The 22,048-nt window shown below is 38.8% G+C and overlaps 1 protein-coding gene across 2 annotated transcripts in view; it reads left to right on the forward strand.

Moving 5' to 3' along the window:
* Positions 1–22,048, forward strand: part of SLC35F1 (solute carrier family 35 member F1) — a 345,733-nt gene that overhangs the window by 280,723 nt on the left and 42,962 nt on the right. For both annotated transcript variants that reach the window (XR_001597951.2, XM_016153574.2), the window contains exon 4: positions 19,929–20,088. Coding sequence is in view for 1 of the 2 variants with exons in the window: in XM_016153574.2 (XP_016009060.1) it covers positions 19,929–20,088 (160 nt within the window). In the remaining variant the exon portion in view is untranslated. The remainder of the gene's footprint in view (positions 1–19,928; positions 20,089–22,048) is intronic.

The following is a 22,048-nucleotide window of genomic DNA, read 5'->3' on the forward strand; positions in this document are numbered from 1 at the left end:
AGGAAAAATATATTTTTGAACTGATTACAGACTCACAGAGAATTTCAAATATATAAAGATGTCTTTGAATTGTTCACATAGCTGTCCCCAATGGTGACATTTTATATGACTTTGTATAATGTCAAAACCAGGATATTGACATTGGTACAATGCTGTTAACTAGACTACAAAACCTTATTCAGTTTTCATCCTTTTTTCCTTCACTCCATTGTGCGTGTGTTTGTGTGTGTGTGTGTGTGTGTGTGTGTGTGTGTGTGTAGACCTTTGCAGTTCTGTGCAATTTGATCCCCTGTACAGGCATACCTCATTTTATTACATTTTGCAGATATTGCATTTTTTTACAAATTGAAGGTCTGTGGCAACCCTGCATCATGCACATGTATTAGTGCCATTTTTTTTTTAACAGGCTCAGATGATAGTTCACTTTTTTTTTTAGCAATAAATATTTTTTAATTAAGGCTCATAGGTTTTTTTAGACATAATGATATTGCCCACTTAATAGACTATGTATAGTGTAAACATAACTTTTATATGCACTGGGAAACCAAACAATCTAGGTGACTTGCTTTATTGTGATATTTGCTTTACTGCAGTAGTATGAAACTGACCCCTCAATATCTCCAAGGTATGCCTACATGGGTTTTGTAACCACTAACACAATCAGGAGACAGAACTGTCCCATCACCCAAAGGAACTCCCTCATGGTACCACTATGAAGTCACTCTCATTTGATCACCCTCATCCCTTTCATTTGACAATCCATTCTACATCTAAATAATTTTGTCAACTGGAGAATGCTATATAAAATAGAATCAGACAGTATTTAACTTTTTGAGATTGGCTTTTTCAGTAAGCATAATGCCTTAAGTCCACCTAATTGTTGCATGTATCAATAGTTTGTTCCTTTTTGTTGCTGAGTAGTATTTTATGGTATAGAAGTCCCACATTTGTTTAAGCATCACCTGTTGAAGGACATTTGGGTTGTTTCCAGCATTTGGGATTTTACAAATAAAGCTGCATGCATGTGCAGGTTTTTGTGTTAATATAAGATTTCATTTTCTGGGGTAAACAGTCAAAAGTGCAATTGCTGGATCATATGGAAAGTGCCTGTTTGGTCTTAGAAACTGTCAAACAACTTTCCGGAGTGGCTGTATCATTTTACATTCCTACCAGCGATGCTAGAAAGATCCAGTTGCTCCCCATCCTCACCAGCATTTGGAGTTATTGTTATTTTTTATTTTGGCCATTTAAAAATGTGTGTAATAATATTTCATTGTGGTTTTAATTTGCATTTCACTAACGGCTGATCATGTTGAACATTTTTTGAAAAAAATAGTTCTTAACTTTGCCTTTATATTCAGAAACTAAAGGAAGTTAACAATGGCAAAAGATAATATTTATGCAGGGAAAAAAATAATGAAAGAGATATCAAAGTGAAGAAACCCAGCTGTTTTCTTTGTTAGAAAGTAAAAAGAGAGATTGCAATACCATAATGTTGGATTTATAAGGATTTTATTCTAAAGACACATTTGTGGGTTTGTAACTCTTGACTTGTACAGAATAAATAGGTTGTGCCTGTGACTTTGAGACAGATTAGCAATGACATTTGAATAAATTCTAAAAGCTATACTATTTTATAACTGTGCTATATGAACCATTTCAGTAGAAATAATAGCCTTATTACTTCTCGCCAAAAATTATTCATTTTTCTTCAGCCATGTAGTACTAAAATGCAAACAGATGAAATCAGAGAAATAAGAAGAAAGCAGGTCTTTCAAACATGATTAGTAATTAAAATTAACTCACAGTAAAAACGAATTCCAGCACTCTTGCTAAAAAACCATGCTGAAAGGTCTGTACCGCTGACATGTCCCCTCCTCAAACAGTGGCTATTTCAGAGCTCTTCCCATGATTCAGGCAGTTTCCATTAAGAGCAAAGAACAAGAGAGAAATCCCTCTAACCCTGATTATTTCGTCATTCCCCACTCCTCTGACATGGGCACGTTAGCAGAATGACAGCTGGTATCCCCAGGGTGCCATGTGATTTCCGACCCTCAGACTAACACTGCATGGCACACGTATGTGACACATATGTAACATACAATACACACCTGCAACTTTGTCTCATCACTTTATGTAACTCTCGGGCCTTTCTGAGTCCACTCTTTCTGAATTTTAGGTAGCTTCGGAATTAAGTTGTAACAGATACAGAGAAAAGCTGGATAGTGTGTACTTTCTTATGTGTCTCTGGAATCTAATAAGCCATGTGAATAGACTTGGCATACAGATTTCTATGTTGATTAAAGAAATGCAGCTACTGGGGACACAACTACTTGTCAAACCTGAGCCCTGTTGCGGGGTGACAGTTACATTAACAATTAGAATATAGTATAGTAGTGTAATAAAAAAAAAGTATGTATTCAGTTTTGTGGAGACACCAGAGAGCAGTCTGTCCCACCCTCAAGATTCATGCAGCTGTGATCCCATAGTCAAGAAGTTATGACACACAAGAGAAAGTCACTAAGCAGACTTTTTATTTGTAGCCAACCTGAATTTCCACCTCTGTGGATGAGCTTGGAGGGAAAGCATGCCCGTTCACAGTAGAACCAGGTCCCATGGGCATGAGTTTATGATTATGAGCTCAGACTTTAAGACTATATTTTCTTCTTTATCCTTATTATTTTTACTTGTGCCTGATGCAGGACTGTGACAGTTTAATGACTACTCAAGAGCTATTTTAAAGTAGGTTTAAATGCAAAACTTTCGAAAGCAAAATTCTGGCCCCCTAAAGTGAACATGATATTTCTGAATCTCTTTTAGATTTCTTAGATCTGGACTTCCTAGTCTCATGATTGTGAAAATCACTTAAAAGTATAGCAGTTCAAATCTAAATTTTGATTGGGTGCTGCACCGTTTTCTGTCAGCTTTTGGTCCCGATATAGGGTATAAACCCTTGCTCACTAAAACTGTCTTCAGTGTTTCTTTAGTTCCATTCCTATGCCATCATTAAACCTGTCCCTAAATGTGTTTTGCAGAACTCTTTTCCACAGAAGAGAGCTTCCGTTTCTACTCCCACTGGCTCTGGGCCCAAGGGCTGGTCCTCCAGCTGCCCTCGGGTAAAGCCATTGGGAAGCAAGGGAAGGGTCTCTCCTTTCTCCTATACTCTGTAAGAGCCGTGTTTGCAAGACAGGAAAGCATGAATTTGATTCCGTCTTGACTCTGTTTCTTCATCTTCACTTACTGTTTGGTAACTGTTACTTTCTACTTTATGTGATAGTTGCTTATTTACATACTTCCTTCCTTCTTCAAATGTGTAAGGTCCTAAAGGTGGGACCTGTGTACCTGGTACACAATAAGCACTGAATAAATTGTTGATATTTGAATAAATGTAGAAACAATTCATTTTTGTCTCCTTCACAACATTATGTGCATATAGATGTCAAAAATGTATGAAATATTGAATACGTAAGTTAATGAATGAAAGGATGAATTTTTAAAGGCCAGTTATTGAACAAAGCAATACAAGTGACCTTTAGTACTTTTATTCTCAGTAAGTGCATTTATTCAGACAGGATCCAGATATGGAACTCTAAACCTTTTAAGTATTCTGCTACACTGTGGGGATGTAAAGATAATGAAAAACTGTCCCAACTCTTAACAAGCTCAGGTGTTATGGGCATGGCGTGGATGCAGATTCGTTAGTGCTGTACTTGGATGTTCAAAGCAAATCTATCTCCTTTATCCTATAATTGATCTGATATTCATAGTGAACCTTTCCTCAAACACCCACAACCTGGTTAAAAGGCAGCAGGAGGGAAAAGGCGGATTAAATGTAAAATTTGCTAATTTCTTCCAGTTTAAAAACTTTCGCTTTTGGACACACACTTACTTAACATTTCAGAATTTTTCCCTTCCATACTCGTTTCTGAGGTACCATGTGGGTCTCTAGTGTGACGTTTGGCCTCCTGTTAATCCTTTGGATGCTGCCGTCCACTGTGGAGTAGTTGTCTGGTTGTTGAGTGTGCACCTGCAGGATGTGGGGGCTGCTCTGCTCCTGGCATTCTGCTGGCCTCTGCTGCTCTCTCTGCCCCTCTCCTTGTTAATTGCCTCCCTCCATACTGCCCCCACCCACCCAACCTCCCAGATTCTTATCGATGCTATGGACCTCCAGGCGACCAACTCTGAGTACATTTGGCCTCCTGTCACATAGACCCTCCCATCCCACCTAGGGTAAGCCAGCCAGTACCCCTTTACAAAGCACTCAGATTTCTGTACATCTTCCAGCAAACCAGAAGTAGGGGGAACTACACAGCTCTGCTAACCACATTTAGCCTCCAATTGTTCTCAGCCATGGCTTCTTGAGGGACAAGCGTGTCCCTCCTTCTCTAACATGAACTTCTTTGCCTCACATTCTCCTTCCAAAACACTAGGCCTCCTGGCTCAGTGCTAAGGGAGGCAGGGGCAGCCTTCCACATTCTGGAAGAAACTCTGGCATAGTTGGCAATAGAGATTCTTGATATGTTGGAGAGAGAATTTCAGAATTTAGAATCCCTTCTCTCTCCATGCGCCTGACTCTCTAGACCTTTCCTTGCTAAGGAAGTCAGTAAAGTCAGCCTTTTGTTTAAATACTGATCAGTGACCTCTTTATTTTATAAAGGATGTGCTCTCTCTTTTTCCTCCTGGCTCAGTTTTATAGGTAGAAGGCTACATGGGGAATGATTTAAGGAGGAAATTAAATTTCCCCCCAAAATTTATCCTATTTTGCTGAAGGGCAGATCCGTAAACAATTTACAATGCATCGTGAAACGCAGTAAAATGGAACTATGCACAAAATACCATAGATTACAGAGGAGGAGTGACTGAATCCACCAGTGATAGGGAGAACTCTCAAGGAGACATGCAGTGGAGTCTATAAACCTAGGTTTTATTAACGACATGATCTGACAGTAAAACAGTGTTGCTTGGTTCCCTAACAATTGTCAGCTCCAGTGGCTCATGTAGACAGGTTATAAATGAGATGCCCTTATATGTTTGTTCTCTTTCTCTCTCTCTGCTTCCTTCCCTCTCTCTCTGAGTATCAGTTTTCTGACCTGTAAGTAAAAATAAAAAGCCAGCCTGCTGATGTGGTCATTAGTATGCAAATGTAACAATGCATTCAGTGGTGAATGTTCCTCTACCACCCTAAGGCAAAAATAATGCAACAAACATTGTTCTGATCCTGCCACCTATTGCAGACACTTACCTGCATCAGTGAAGTCCTCTACCCTTCCTACAAATAGACTTTTCAATAATACCCCCAATGGTCTTCCAACATTCTCAGACAAGTCCATGTGACACTCCATCAGCCAGCCCGAAACGCCCACGACTGTAGCAACACCCCCAATGTGCAGTAGATAAATCCCAGCTCATTTTACTTACATATTTTCCACTTCATGTAGTCTTTCCATTGATCCAACTTACGAAAATAAATTTTAAAGATACATGTTTCCTAAACCATCCCATCTTTTCATGCACTCTCATTCTTGGATAGAAAATTTAAGAAGAGCGATGAAAATGTTCACAGATGCAGTGATCTAGATGAAAGAACTTGCTTGAGACACAAGGAGATTAGGAAACCCACATCCAGTTAGCTTTGCCACTAATTGATTACTGTGTTGCCCCAAGTAAGACCATTTTGCGGGTCGATAAAAGTGAAATCTTGTAAATATTAATGAAATTGCTGCTAGGTACAAACAAAATTCCTCCAACCCACTCTGTTTTGGAGTGAAAGTATCAAGAGAAATTGCACAAGCAAAAATAGTATTATCTTATTTGGAATTGTGTTTTCACAGTACTGGGAGCCAAACAAACCTTAAAGCCCTGGAATGCTGTTGCTTGACTTATAAAATCAAAAAAATTTTCTCCAATGGTACAGATGTACCACCCGCTCTGCAATAAATGTGTTCCTGAAATAATATTTCCAAATACATTTTTGTAAATTATTTATATTTTTAACACACTGGGAAATGTACAGAGTAGTTCTGGTAAATTGAAAAATCATTTCATATAATGAATAACATATTTTTTTCCTGAGTTATCCTCTCCATATACTAGTTTGTAAAAAGTGAAACATTCTTAGAGTCCAATATTATAAGGTACTGTACACAACGATTCATATTTTTCAGAGCTGTGGCCAAAGTGCCTCGCCTGGCATATTTGGCTGGTTAGGGTGAATTGGGCAGATGGAAAACAGAGGAGGCCCCAAGATTCCTTTATGGTCACACATATTCATCTGCTAACCATCGACTGCATTAGGCCTACCAAACGTGAATGTTCTGTACAGAATACAAGAGCAGGCTTCTCTTGCCCATCTGTGTTCATGTTTCCATTCTTGGAGAAGAGAATCCTGTTGGGAAGCTGTTCTCTCCATTGTTACTAAGAGTGCAGAGTTCCCAGTGGTGCTTAGATGGGCTCCTCGATGGAGCACCTTGGTGCTATCTGCCATGAAGAGATGCACATGAAAACACTCTCATGCCAAGACTGATTGCATTTGCTGAAGTATTCAGTTGCGTAGCCTGCTTCCCTTGCCAGTGCATCTGAAGAGGTGTGTTAGCTCATAAATCAAAAATCAGTAAAAGCCTGTGAGCTGCTTCAAGACTGAAGGGTATAGACTTAAAACTGCTGAGACATTTTAAGACTCAGACAATGAGAATTTATAAAAACACCAACATGTGAGAAAATAACAAAAATTATTTTTGTCCCTCTTCTTCCTGTCCTCCTTCTTGTTCTTATGTTCTTGGTTGGGGGCCATTTCCAATTCAAGAGCCCTTGAACAGGAAGACTTTAGCCGAAGCATTTTCTGGGGCCATCGAGTAGGAGGCTTTGAGATCAGTTTAGGAGTTGTGACACTATCTGGGCCAGAGAATGATGACAGGAACTAACAACTGCACCAGGTGCTTGCCTCCAGCATCTCACAGCTGAAATTATCTCACTCAGCACCATTATGCAGTACCAGTTACTTCAATGACAGCAATCTCCCCAAATAAAAATTATTTATTGCTTGAATATTATTCATTCATTCAACATCTACAGTTTGTCAGGCAATGAGGTAAACACCTCTGTGCAGATGTTACCTTTTTAGCAAGTTCTTCTCTGCCCACCCTGTTGACAATCACAATCTCTTGCCTGATTTACTACTCTCTATCTTCTCTCCTGTTTTATTTTTCCCCATAGTTCTTATCATCATTGGTATACTATATATTTTACTTGTCTCTTTTGTCTCTTCCTACATAAGATAATAAATCCTGATAAGGAAGGAATTTTTTATTATCTGATTTTTTTTTTATTTCCTATGATTGTTTGTGGCACTCAGCAGATGCTTTATACATATTTTTGAAGAAAATAATAAAATATTTAAGGGCCCTACTGTGTACCACGCACCATCCTAGAAGCAGGAGTTAAAACTGGGTACAAGAGAGAAAAGTTCTTTTCTTACTGAAGATAATTGTGTTTTAGTATGACAAATACAATTTAATAATACAGAGATTAATGGGAGACTCTGAGGGAACACTTACTTCCCACTTAGGAAGCCAGAGAGGGCTTCCTGGAAAAAGTATTGTCTAAACTGAGCTCTGAAAGATAACTCTGATTGGGCCAGGCAAAAAAAAAAAAAAAAAAAAAAAAAAAAGTGAGAGAGATGGACATGAGAATGCTAGGCAAGGAATAGCATGTGCAAAGAAATGAGTCAAGAAAAACCACTATGTGTGGAGTCAGATTGGTACTACATTTATTGGATCACTTCATAAGTTATATAAACGTTGAATTACTGTGTTAGGCACCTGAAACTAATATAATAGTGAATGTCAAATATAATTTAAAAATAAAAAATATATATATTAAACAAAGAAAAAAAGAAACACTATAGTGTGTTAGGAAACTAAAAAAACTTCAGTCTGGAGTTTGGAGAAGGAAATGGTCAAAAAAGAGAATGAAGACAGATCACAAAAGGGCTTATACACCACACTGGGGAATATGGGCTTAATCCTGAGAGTTTCTAGTATCAGAATGACATGATGAGATTGGCAGTTTAGAAAGATCATTCACATAATCTAATGAGGAAAGGGCAGACAAGATGGGACAAGTGAAGAGATTCTAGAGAAAGATATGCCGCTCGAAAACAGGACTTGATGACTTGTATAATGTTTGAGTGAAGAATTAGGATCAATGCATGTTTTACTCACTCATATGCTCAGCAAATATTTATTGAGCAAACATCGCATACACTTTTCCGTGGGTGCTGGATACATTGCATGAAGAAGATAGTGCTCTTGCCCTCATGAAGCTTGTCTTCCAAGTCATGCTTAGTTTATTTTCTGTCTCTCCCACTAGAATATAAGGGAGTGAGGTATGTAAAGATAGTGAGAAGAGAAGTCTAAGCCAAGAGAACAGAATTAGTGTCACGAGCATGGCTTTTTAAGAAACAGAAAGAGTGAATGAAGTTACTTGTAGTGAGATATGATATTGAAGAAGGAGGTAAGGGCTAGAATAACCTACGCTATTTACATACAAGACTATGGAATTCAAGGAAAGGAGTTTGGGTTTGTTCTGAGGAAAACTGTTAGAATGTTTAGGGCAGAGGATTACTGTGACCTAATTTGTATTTTTAGATCACTGTGGCTGTATAGGAGCAAGAGTGGACATTGTTAGACATTTGAGAGGCCACCGACTGAAAGATAATGGTGCCTTGAAGCCAGGTGCTAACTGTAGAAGTGTCTGGTGGTGGTTGGATGCATTTACAGGATAAAGACAACAGGATTTTCTGAGTGCTCATATGAGAGTGTGGGGAAGTTTGAGAGGAAAAAGAAGAGTCGAGAATGATTCTTTAATTATCGACCTAAGCCACCAGTTTGTGCTGTGTGGTAAAATAAGGAAAACTGGGAAAGAGCTGTGTAGTGAAAAATCAAAAGTTCTGCTTCGTGTAGGTTTGCGCTTCCTGTTAGACATCTAGTCAGAGCTTAATGTAGGTGGCTGGGTGTCTACATCTGGAGTTCAGGTGAGAGGTGGGAACTGGAATTATAAATTTGGAGGTCATTTTCTTATTGATGGTGCTAGAAGTCATGGTCTGATTAGATCACTAGTAGAGTGAGTATAAATGTAAAAGAGAAGAAAACTGAAAGCTTAGCCCTGGGACACACCAGCATTCAGAGATTGAGAAAAAGTGGGCTGAGAAGAAGAGGCTGGTGTGGCAAGAAAACCAAAGGAGTCTAATATGTCCTGGAAGCAAGTCAAGAAAGTGTTTCGAGAGGGAAGGAATGACCCCTAGATGTCACACATGCAGGGTTCAGACCCGTGTAACTAAGTCTCTAGTCATCCGCTGAGAAAAGAATCATGTGAGAAGGAATAATCTGGGGACAAAAACATGAGTTATACATGAACCTTGCTGAGCTGTAGGCATTTTTGGAACATCCACATTAGATCAGCAGGTGATTATATGGCTCTGGAGTTTAAGAGATGAATCTAGATTTGAGATGTAGATATGGAAGTCCTCAGCACAGAGGTGACGTTTACAACCAGAGCAACAGGTGAAATGCTTCAGGATAAATGTGGAGAGTTGTGAAGAGACACTTAGGCAAAGTCCTAAGAGCATGGAATTTGAGAGGTGAGAGTAGAGACCAAGAACCCACAAAAGAGTCTATGAAGGAGGCTTGTGAGTCAAAATGAAGGGCAGGGACCTGACAAGTAGAGTTCCAAAAGGAGGAGGGAGTGTCAGATGCTATGCTGGGTAAGGTAAGGACTGAAATGCTGGTTCCAAAACAGGGGGTGTATTTTTGAGCAATTTAGATTTAGTTTGGAGAACAGAATACAGATTGAGCTGAACTGAGGGTTTGAATGGATGTTGAAGAGATGGAGACGGTGGCTGAATGCGACTCTTCAAGGAGCTTGGCAGGAAAGGAAGTAAGAGATGGGTGACTGCCAAAGGGTGGCATATGTAGAATGTGAAAGTAAGAGATCTAAGAAATGAACCCTCAGACACACCAACTTTGAAAGACAAAAAGAACAAAATGAGGCCAGACATGTAGGAGGGAAAAAGACAGATAAATCAAGAGAAGAAAGAATTCAAAGAGGGACTGGTCAGTAATGCCAACTGCTGCAGAAAGGTTGAGTCAGAAGTGGCCATGCAGTGTAGCTTGGTGATCGTGGTGAAGGGACTTGTCAATATTGATGCAGCTTGAAGAATGAATGGGGCCGAGATACCAGAGGCAGTGAGTGTAGATTAATCTTTCTGGGAGCTGGCTGTGAGGAGGGAAAGATAAATAGCTACAGAAAAACTGGGCATCAAGGGGGAGATCAGGGCGTGCCTATGCAGCGAAGGAAAGCAGCCAGCAGAGAGGGAGAAATGAAGATCCAGGAGCGACACATGATAGCTGCTGGAGAAGGTCCCTCGGGGAACGGGAGAACAGAGTGGCCTTCAGGGCCAGGCAAGTGCTTCCGGAAGGAAACTGGCTGTGAACTGGAGAAGAGAAAAATGTGTTTTTTGACAACTGTCCACTTGAAACTAGATGGAGAATATTTGGTTCACCCTGGTGTCTCCTGCACCTATAGCAATACCGTACCGAGCATGCAGTAGGCATTTAATAAATATCTGCTGACCGAATCGATAAATGACAATATAAGGTGATTTTGCTTTTTTTCTTTTAAATAAAACCTGAAATAGTTGAGTTAGACCTAGAAATAGATCCTGAAAAGTACATGCTGTTTTACTCTAGCTCTTGAAATTGTTTCCCCCTGCTGTTTTAATGCTGGGAGGAATCAAAAATAATGCAAAATTAATGTAGAATTAATATTTTATCAGAAAATGTTTATTGTCTTCAATACGTGCTTTGAAATGTGTACTTTCTTTAATGTTATTGTTAACATTCATATACTCATGAATTTCATAAATAAGAAATACGAGTTAGCAGTGCTTGGCTGACTAAAGACAACTTTTTCTCCAAAAACATTCAAAATAGCCACACCGTATCAATGACCCATCACTAAAAGCAAATGATTCTAATTCTCAGACACTTTTTCGTATACCCTTCACCTTCTTTAATATAAAACAATACAGACGAGCAGAGATTATTTCTTCAATACCCTCGGAGACTGTCCTCCTTCCCAGAGTGCTTTCAGTGTGAGAGGGAGCCCACAAGCTTCTAGATCGAGTTGAGGCTGACCTGGCCTAGACCACTGTCATTTAACTGGATCCTCTATACATGCATTCTACTCCACCTGGACCTTGCCTGCTTAAGCTCACTTCGTGTAAGTAAAGTGGCAGACCTGGGATCACATGCCGGCTCTGACACTACCATGTGACTTTAAGTAAGTTCACTATTGTCTTTAGTACTCCGTTTTGTCATCTGTAAAATGGGAAAAATAAGAGCCTAGCATTGTGCCTGGTATATGGTGGACACTGGGATGTGGTCATTGCTTGCTTCCTGCTTTTGGGATCCAGTTTGCAGTTAACCAGAGCTTGTTTTTAAACCTGATTAAAGCGCCAATGATGCTTGCTTGGAAGGAATTTGTCCTCTGGGACAGCTCTGCTCCCACCCAAGGCAGATTTCCTTGCAGCAGAGTTAGAGCATGTGTGTCTCCTGATTACCTGTGTCTTTGGGTGGGTGCCTAGATTTTTGGGTACTTGTCCCAGATTTTCAGCACATGGTAGTGTCTTTTTTCCTTTCTTTCTTTTTGTCTTTGAGAGTCAAAGCCAAAACAGTAAAGAGAATATCCTTTAACAACTAGGAAGTTCTGATAAACTGACACAAGAGAACATGTAAAATTCACACATTTACATCTTAATCAGCAGAAACAAGAAAAATAGTTTTGATGCAGGACAGGGCTAATTTCCTCCAGTTGGTGGGGGGAGACCAAGCCCTGTACAGAGAGAAGAAGAGGAGCCTTTGGCAGAGAGTGTAGAAAGAATTCAACACACACACTAAAGTTAGAGTCAAAAGGACAGTTTATTAAAAAAGGGGTAACACTCCACAGAGTGTGGTCTCCTCTCAGAGGCAGAGAGTGAGAGGGACCCTGAGTGTTCCAGGAATTCAGTTTATATGTCATTCTTTAGAACCAATGATTTATAGTTTAAAAGACTTTGTTGTTAACCCATTTCCTTTGATGTGGACATACAGTGAGAAAGGGGAAGGGTATATAGCGAGAAAAGGTGAGAAAGGCCTTTTGGCAGTCCCAGCCTTTAATCCATAGGTTCCCCATGGGTTTAGCCATTGGAATGATCCTGTTGGTGCCTGGTTCCCCTTCACAGGTGTGGAGAATGGGCTGTTTGCAATCCCAGCAGAAACCTTCCTTTGTTCCTAAGGTGTCCTTCCTGGCCTGGCCACAGAGCTGATCAGCACATTGCAGTCTCTGATTGAGGCTTGATTAACATTTTAATCCTCTTGCCTCCTCCCTACATTAGTTTGGTGAAAATGTTTTTTCTAAATCCTGAAAATAGAACATTTCCTGAAAAATAGCTGTCACATAGTCAACACAGTGACACATTTTATCACTTTTATCTTGGGCAACCAGTATGGGAGTAACATGGCTTTCTCCAGTATAACTACTTTAAAACAGTAAAACCTAAACATTCAATCCTAAAGTGTGGGATTTATGGTGGGTAGAAGTGTTCCGAAGAAAAAACTTCTGAAGAGGTGAAGGGGATGAAGGTTTCTACCAGAAAAACCTGCTCCAGATCAAAGATATTACTCCCTGAAATTACACTCCCAGTTGGATTTTCAAATGCTCCCAGGACAACTGCATGTCCAGGCCACCGAATTAAAATGGTTCTTGATTGAGCGTAAATGTGCATTTCCCAAATTACAGTCCACTCTCTTCAGCAGTACTGTCAGCCAAAAAAGGACTTTTGTTGTGTCTATGTAACTGAAGTTTGTCTTTTTTAAGATCTTTCCCTGTTAACAATTCAGTTTTACTCACCAGAGATGAATTTATAATATATATCACTTTTAGAAACACGGAAGCATTGCCAATTAGAAGCAAAGGAAAGGAGAATGGGGAAATGTTCTTTTTCCTAGAATCACCTACTACTTGCCTCAGGTTTAGCCTCTGACAGCTGGGCCACTGGAGGGGAGCTGTCTTCCTTGAATAGCCTGAGGGGAGAGTTAACAAGGGGCTGAAGGCTGGCCGAGGAGCCTCTTCTGGGCAGAGAGAATTAGAAAGAGGGATGAGGTCACCTCCTCATTATGCTCTACTGTAATGGGAACAGTGGGTAATGTTTTTTGTTTTGTTTTAATTTTTTTTAAAAACCACCCACTGCCCTTGAGACTGATGTGACTCTTGTAGAATTTTTACACTCTTACAATATGAGTTGTTCTATATATTTTGAAAGTAGTATATGTTCAAGAGAGGAAGCTTGGCTACCATAGTGAATTTGGGCAGTAGGGTTGAGAAAGTTCAGTTATATTATTAAAGATAACTGTCATTAACATTTATCCTTATAGATTCTGATTTTCTCCTTTCAGAGATTTTTATGCCTAATATTATGCTGTGGAGATCTTTAATCAAGAAATGAACATAACATGTCACCCAGACCAAGTATGGTATGGAAAGTGTAAAGTGACTCCCGTTCGCCCCATGATACCAGCCAGACCAGGGAAGACTTCCACTCCCTTCTAAACACTGGGGGAATGGAAGTAAACTCCTCCTCTCTCCATTCCTTCTGGTACCATCCCAAAGGGGAAATCGCTAATTTGATATCCAGTTGCGGACTTTGCCACTTGGTTAGGTTATTATGCCTTAAAAGAAAAAAAAAAAAATAGGAAAAGAACCATTTTCAGAGTGTTTCATTTCTGCCTGCTTTAGGCTTGGTGAGGACTGTTTGCTGGAAGGACCCCTAAGTTAGCATCCAAAGTTCGACGACCATTTCCTCCAGTCTATGTGTCTAAGAAAATTTAGGCCTGAGTTAAAATTGGAGTGGAATATAAGAGGCAACACTGCCTTCCGCAATCCAGGTGTAATGTGAATATGCTGGTGTTTGATCTCCATTTGGTCCTTAGACCTCTTAGTAGAACCATGTAAAATTGTCAACATTCAAGCAACTTGGCCTACAAAAATGACCATTCCAAATGGATCGAGCTATTATTTTCTGTCAGTTAGAATCCAGAGGAGAGGAGACGTAAGTAATTAGAACTACAAACATCCAACAATAGCAAAGAAAACAATACATGTGTAAACAGAAAAGACAACTATAACCTCTAAATATAAACATTTTATCAGAGTGAAAACAGAATGCAATACTCAGCGTTTCTGAAGATATTTAAGAGCCATTAGTTGAAGATACAGAACAGCATGCTGAGTTTTTAAGTCTACAAGTATAAAATGGGAATGCTGTGGAGATTTCCTAAAATGTCTGTTTTTAATTTGCCAAGCAGCAGTTCTGCCATCTTAATTACCTAGATTTCCTTATCATCTTTATCCATGTTAAAAGTATATAAGCATAGAAGTCAGAAAACGTAATATACCATGACACGCTAACTTTATGACCTTTATGATGCTCTGCTGTTTTTTTTTTTTTCTTTCATGAATTAAACTAACTCTTTGAAAGGGTTAGAACCTATGTTACAATTTGATCTTTTAGAAAAAATCAATTCCTGCTTTTATAGAAAGAAATAGACTGCTGGTCTTTTCCTGTACCTCCAGGCAAAGCTATTCAGTCTTTTAAAAATAAAATGAATGTTGTTTATACTTTGGATTAATTTGGTGAAATTATGTACAACCTATGCAAAGAAAAAGTTAATAGCCCAAAATATAACATTTACTTTAAGTGCCGTATGACAATCTGTTTAGATTTAGACATTTTCTGTTTTGATTAAAACACACCAAAACCATCTACCATGTTTATCTGGCATCACTATCACTGTGCCCTTTTTGAAAAACACAATTTATAGTCAATTGATATTTTTCAACAAATATAATAAATGCAAATACCTACATTCAAAATTTCATTTGAAGTTCTATAAGAGTTTTGAGGAAGATATAGATTTGCTCTAAAAGACATCATTAATAGTGCCCTAAATCCAAAAACAAATGTAGGAGATATTGGGCCATTTTGCAGTAAACACATTTTTATGGACTAAGAGTAAGTTTAATAAAACCGAATTCCTTCATCTAGCAGTACTAGAGAAAGCCTCTGGCCTAGATGTTTTATTGGCAATACCAGTTGCATAAAAATGAGATAGAGACTATGATAGAGATAGAATAGAGATGGGGCGGGGGGCAGTGGAAATTATGATATTGACAGGGCTACTAAGGTATCACACCACAGGTGAGGTTGTTGAGCTTAGAATGGTTATGAGATATGCCATGGGGGACAGGATTTATATTATTTTTCTTATCTAATTTTGACATTTCTTATTTAATTTCTCAATATTGAGAGTCATATAGCACAACTGCATTTAACTATCATAACTTTATCATCCCATGATGATTACCATGTGCAATGAATTCCAGTGTAAGTCAAAAATGTTGTATCATAATTATCCAACTGTCAGTCGGCCTATGATTAAAGACTGCAGAGAAAGATCCAGTGGTAAGAAATTGACCAAAATGGAAAAGAGAGAGAAGGAGAGAGCAAACAAAAATGATGCTTTAAAAAAAAAAAGAAAAACTTTAATGCTATTTAATATTGACATATTCCGTTGTCATAAAAGCAATGTCAACGCAGATTTTTAATTATTATTTAAATAACTTGGAAGGTGCCCTTGAACCCTGATCTAGGTGCCCAGAGAGTAGTTAATATTTTAGCCCCAACTCAGATACTCGCTCGCTTTATTCTTAGACCCTCAGTTTTTTTATTTGTAAAATGGGTATTGCCATAACTCCCTTACAAGGCTGTTACAAAGATTAAGTAAAAATAACATGTGTTTTGCAGCTATAAATGTAAACTTAACCTACGGCAAATGTTATGTAAAACCACCGAGTTCAAATAATTCTGGTACTATCACCCTGACTTAAGAGAATTTGCCCCAGCCATTGAACATGGCATGTCCCAGCACCTCTCTGGTGGGTATCACCTGAGGATTCATGATATAGAAGAGTAAAATTAGTTTAAATCTTTAGGAGGAAAAAAGATGTTATGTAAATCTAAGGGATAATGAACATTTTTCAAAGCATTCTTATATTCTTTTCAGAACATAAGATGATTATGAAATAGTATTCACTGGTTTTTTTTGGTACTGATATTTAATAATTTCCTTTTGGCTATAGAAGTGTATACAAAGAAAAGTAAATCTATTAAACAGATTAATGTCAGAATCAAGGGTTTTTGTGCTTTTTTTTTTTATTAACAGGCATCTATTATAGTGCTTCTCTCTTTTATTATCCTGACAACCACTTTGCAAAGGAGTTAAGCTACCAGAAAACTACTGGAAAATTATTTTGTCAGTATGTTTTATGCTATATGACCACAGGGGAAAAGCCGGAGCCAAAAATCACTAAAAAATAATGGCCTGTTTACTAATGGCAGCTACCAAATGGTATCTTTTTTGTAGTTACAGATATCGTGGTGTGACTTCCATGTGTAGCAATTCCTGTAACCGACCTTCATTAAAATATTGTTTAAAAAAGAAGTATGATAGAGCTATCATTGGTAACAACATTTTGAGTGACCTTGAGTAGAATGCTTCTTCTCTTGAAACTTCTGAGTTCCCAACTTTATTTAAATAGAGGTCACACTGATTCTAAAATGGGCAGATACTGCCCCCAAGGGGCACTTGTAAATGTATAGGAGCATTTATTTTTTTTCTTTTACTGGTGCAGGCCCAAGATGCTAAATACCCTGCAGAGAGTGTGGGACAGTCCTGCACTGGTGTGCAGGTCACCAGTCTTCCCGAGCTGAAATGTCTCAGAAACCTCCGCTTGGGTTGTATTCTTCCTTCTCCTTCTGTCCTTTCTAAAAGTCTTTTCTACACGTAGGATTACTTGACAAAAATAAGGATTTTTCAGCTCATCCAATTAAGGGACTAGATCCCAGGACTCATCATGTGCTTCAGGATTTCTCATGACACTGAGAACCAAAAAGGCTCACTTCAGTCCTCCCCAAAGATTAGATGATGGCCTAGTTTGCCTTCAATAATTCAGGGATGGACCAAAAGCTTCAGCCAGATAATAAAATCGCAATGTGGAGCACGTAACTAAATATTTCAACTGTTGATGCAATCATTTCTAGTTTTTAAAACAAAACAACTGTTTTATGCCCAGTGAACAGTTTTCACTGGCAAACTGAAATTTCCTAATATACTTAAATTGCATTTGAGGCCAGTCTTAAAACTGCCTTAGAGCATTTTACCACATCGAGCAGGATCATTAATTTGCTAATTAACTGTCCAGTGAGCAACCCTGTTCTGTAGTATAATCCTACCAACCACCTCCCCTATACATAACCCCTCCAGGAATGCTGTCACCTCTGAGCTCGGCCCTAAACCATCGCAAGGTTAAATTACCATTCACATGGCTCTTCATCACCTTATCATCTCACGGCAGCCTCAGGGACAGCTTACAGTTCTGATTCCTTATTCCATTTTACAAAGGAGACCAGTGCACAGAAAAGAGCGAAGGTCTGCCCAGGTCACAGCAAGTTTTCGGCATAGAGGGGAGTCTCAGTGCTGTTTACAGTGCCGAAACGAATACAGTAGGCCCCCCTTATTCATGGGGGGCGGGGAGGATACATACCAAGAACCCCAATGGATGCCTGAAACTGGATAGTATAAAACCCTCTAATATGTTTTTCCTATACATACATACCAATGATAAAGTTTAACTTATAAATTAGGCACAATAAGAGATCAACAACTATAGTAATAAAATAGAACAATTATTGCAATATAAGTAAAATAAGGGTCACCTGATACAACCACTGTGATAACTGTGATAGTGGATCTGATAAACCCAGATGGCTATAAGTGATTAATGGGATGGTAATGTATATAGTATGGATATGCTGATCAAAGGGATGATTCACACCCCAGGGAGGATGGAGTGGTAGAGCACACAATTTCATTATGCTACTCAGAACGGTGTGCAATTTAAACCTTATGAATTGGTTAATCCTAGAATTTTCCATTTAATATTCTCAGACTGTGATTGACTGTGGGTAACTAAAACGAGGGAAAGTAAAATCATGAATAAGGAGGGACTACTACCTAAAACATTGTTTGGCCTTTAATGAATCTTGGAGATTCTATTTTGATGTTTCTGATTATCAAAAATTCTTATATGTATTTGTTCGATAACAATTATTGAATACTTCTTATGAGCCCAGCAGGGTTCTGGATAGTGGGAATATAATCCTGTGCTCATGAACCTCTGGACAAGTAGAGGTCAGGCATTATGCCAGTAACTGCATATTAATTATTAGTGCAATTGACACAATAAAGGAGAAGTCCAGGCTGCAAGGAAAGCATTGAACAGGACCCAACCTAGCCTGGAGAGGCTTTCCTGAGGAGGCAGTATGTAAGTACAGGCTTGAAGGAAAAGGAGGAGGCAGGAAGTTCAAGAATTGACATGGTGGAGGAGGATAAATGAGCTAAGACCCTAAGGTAGGAAGGAAGGGCTTGTTCTAGGTAAAAGAGGATGCTAGCTCAGTCTAGGTGGCAGAAGTAGGAGAAGGTAAGTAGATTTGAGAGATGTTTAAAAGATAGAATTGGCAGAATTCCGTGATCAATAGGATGCAGACAGTAAGAGTGGAGGAATATCAGAGATCGCTGTCCTGTGTCTGGCTGCTGGGAGGTAGGGCCACTTGTTGAAGATTCTAGCAGAGGAGTTGTACTGAAAAATGGGACAAGATCACCAGTTGCTTAGTTGACACATGGAGATGGGAATCCAGTGAGACATAGTTTGTCTAGTGGAGACCCTACTTTGCACGAAATATCTTACCAGGTTGTGGGAGAGACAACCAGTTCAGAACCCAGAGCATGTGTTTGGAAGCACGATTATAGACTGGCATTGAGGCCCTTGCTTTCACATGTATTATCTCTGAGCTTCACAATGATCTTTGGGAAAAGTCAGTGGGAATTATTATCTTCATTCTACTAACAGGAAATTGAAGCTTCCCGAATTTGTGATTTGCCCAAGGTCACGCCACTGTAAATAAGGACCTAGGACTCAAATTCAGATCTCCTGGCTCCTGGCACAGGAGTCTTCTCATTTCACCATGTTATCTTACTACATGATTGGGGTGAAGCCTCCACCAGCTCTTGGGGCTTCCATGTCAGGTGCAATGTCACTATCTGTGCAAAATAAATAAGAAATGAAATCCATTTTTTTTCCTATATTCTGTTCGAACTTTTTTATTATTCTTTTTTACAATATTTATAAATTACTTCTAAACTTTTGAGATTAGCATTTATATTTATTTTTAGAGCAATGTTTTTTCTTTTAACAGTGAAATTTCAAGGACAGATTAAAGTAACTTATACTGGTTGTAGGGAGACAGTTGTCTGGGAGAAATTAAGTTCAACTTTTGTCTAAATTCCAATATTATAAAACGTTACAATACCTCTGCCTCCGCATCCCCCATTGCCAGATCTCTTCCTAGGGTAGTGGGACCATCTAAAATGGCTCAGCATATTCTACCCACACATGAGCTGTTCTCATGGTGTCAGCCAGGGTACTGAGAAAGGCCAGAAGCCAAACTGCCCTGACAAGGTAGGGGCAGAAAAACCTTCTCCACCAGCTCATCTCATCAATTCGCCTTCTTCTCTTTTCCTCAAGGCTTGCAGATGTTTAAGTAAAGTTAATCTGAGTTGTTTCTGAGTTTGTTTTAATAGTTCTGCATAGTTCTGAGTCTACACAAAAACTCAAGTTCACGAGAAATAGCCTTTCTATATAGCTGAGTTATTTTCCTCCACTACGCGAAAAGTATCCCCTTGAACCTCTTATTATTCTTCACTTCCTCTCAATAGCTCCTGGATTGTTTTGTGATCCCGGTAGTGATTTTGCTCTCCTGGTTCTTCCTGCTGATCCGGTACAAGGCTGTTCATTTCATTGGCATCGTGGTCTGCATCCTGGGGATGGGCTGCATGGTCGGAGCCGACGTGCTTGTGGGAAGACATCAAGGAGCAGGTGAGTTTCCGTGTGTCCACCAGGTTACTTGCTTCTGTGGATGAAGCTAAGGCAAGACCACGAACATTCATGGTTGAGTGGAAGAAAAGAACCTGGTCTTCCCAGTGTTTGTGTCTTACTCACACTTGTTCCTCCACATCTAGGATGGTAGCACATAGGAGGCGGTTAATATATGTTTCTGGAGTGAAGGAAGGAAGAAAAATACAGGTTGTATGCTATTAATGTAGGAATTCAGAAACACCAAGATCATGTTTAAAGCCGAGAGTCAACACCCATTTGGAAGATGTTTTGGAGGCCAGAGCTGCCTAGCCCAGACCAGCTGGTTAGAAATGCTATCAATAGGTCAGTCTACTCCTGGATCACAGGCACCTTCCACACCCCCACGCCCCAATGCCTTCTCTCCCAAATTAGAGAAAGACTAAACTTTCAAACTACTGAGTGAAGGCTGATATATAGGCCTGATGGTGATTTAAAGTTTGAAGACTAAGGTTAAGAATACTTGATACTTTTGTGAGCAAGATCTAAGTTTAGTCTCCTCATGCATGGTTTTTGTCTGCTTTTTGTTCTGGAGGGAGGGTTTTTGGTAACAATCTTAGATAATTAATTTGTAGACCTACAAAGTAAAGTTTCAAGATTTCCTTTTCAAATTGTTATGACTCTTCTGGGGCTTCCTGATCCAGCATAGGTTCCAGAAGTGAAGAGAAGCCATCTGTAGTCCATGGCATTGGAGATTCTGTCTTGAAGCCTTGGAGTGGTATATAACGTAGGAAGCACACAAACACTTATCTTCCAATACTGTGCTTGGCACCCACAATAGGAAGCTTCCATGCCTTTGAGCTCACTTGAAAGAAAATGTCTTTCCCAATTTTGTCAGTAAGCTTGGTGGGCCTGATACGTGCATTCTCTCTTTGTCACCTGACTCCAGCATTATAGGCCTCCTCTGAAGACCGGCTCTGCATTTATTGATGCACAGGGGAGAGACAAGTAATAAGGGCAGCTCCTGAGACTATTATAGATGTTGGAGTTTGTCAGAAGACTTAGTAAGGCCAAAGAGATACTTCTCCATGACATTTCTACTTTACTTTTCTCAGAAAACTTATGGATATAAAAGAGAAGGTTAGGAAGTGATAGCAGTAAGCTAAAACTCAATTAAAATACCTTCTTATTATAAAATAAATGTATTTCTTGTTCTTCAAAATATCTTTTTTACACCATAATACATTTATTGCATTATTGTGTAGTTCATTTATTAAGGATGTTAAATACCCATAACGGCATTTTCTTGTTATTAGACATAATTTTTTATGTATTTCAAGGAAGAGAAAATATTTTCAGGGAGCTAGATAATTAAACACAATAAGTAAAAGTGACAATTATATTGGTTCCAGGTACTTTCACATGCATGCATTATCTCACTTAATTCTCTCAATTATGCAAAGAAAGTATTTTATTCTCATTTTTTTCAGATGAAGTAATTAAGGCTCAGAGAGAAAAAAATAACAAAACTGTGCAAAGGCATACCAGTACTAAATGGTGTGGCCTAGATGTGGAATCTAGTATTCTTTCTACTATAGCACTTAATACTTAGTTTTCCATAATTGAGACTCCTGTAAGAAATATACAAATGTTATCTATTATGGCAAATTAGGGTGAATGACTGTCCCAGGTTTCCCTGAATGGGTTTCCCCAGATACAGAACTTTTGGTGCTAAAACCAAGGGCATCCTAGGAAAGAAAACAAGGCAGTTGGTCATATTTAAAACTCAAAAATGTTCAACAAGATGTATTCATTTTCATAAATTACACTAATAGTCATTCTACTCTCAAGAATAATGTAATTCATCATTTAATTCTTGATCTAATGGTCAGTGGTGATATTGAATAATCTTTTCTTTTTCTTTCCACTGACACACCTATTTGAATATTCTTCTAAATATGATGTTCCTAGTGCTTAAACAAAA

Source organism: Rousettus aegyptiacus, unplaced genomic scaffold (genome assembly GCF_014176215.1).
Source record: "Rousettus aegyptiacus isolate mRouAeg1 unplaced genomic scaffold, mRouAeg1.p scaffold_m13_p_1, whole genome shotgun sequence".
NCBI lineage: Eukaryota > Metazoa > Chordata > Mammalia > Chiroptera > Pteropodidae > Rousettus > Rousettus aegyptiacus.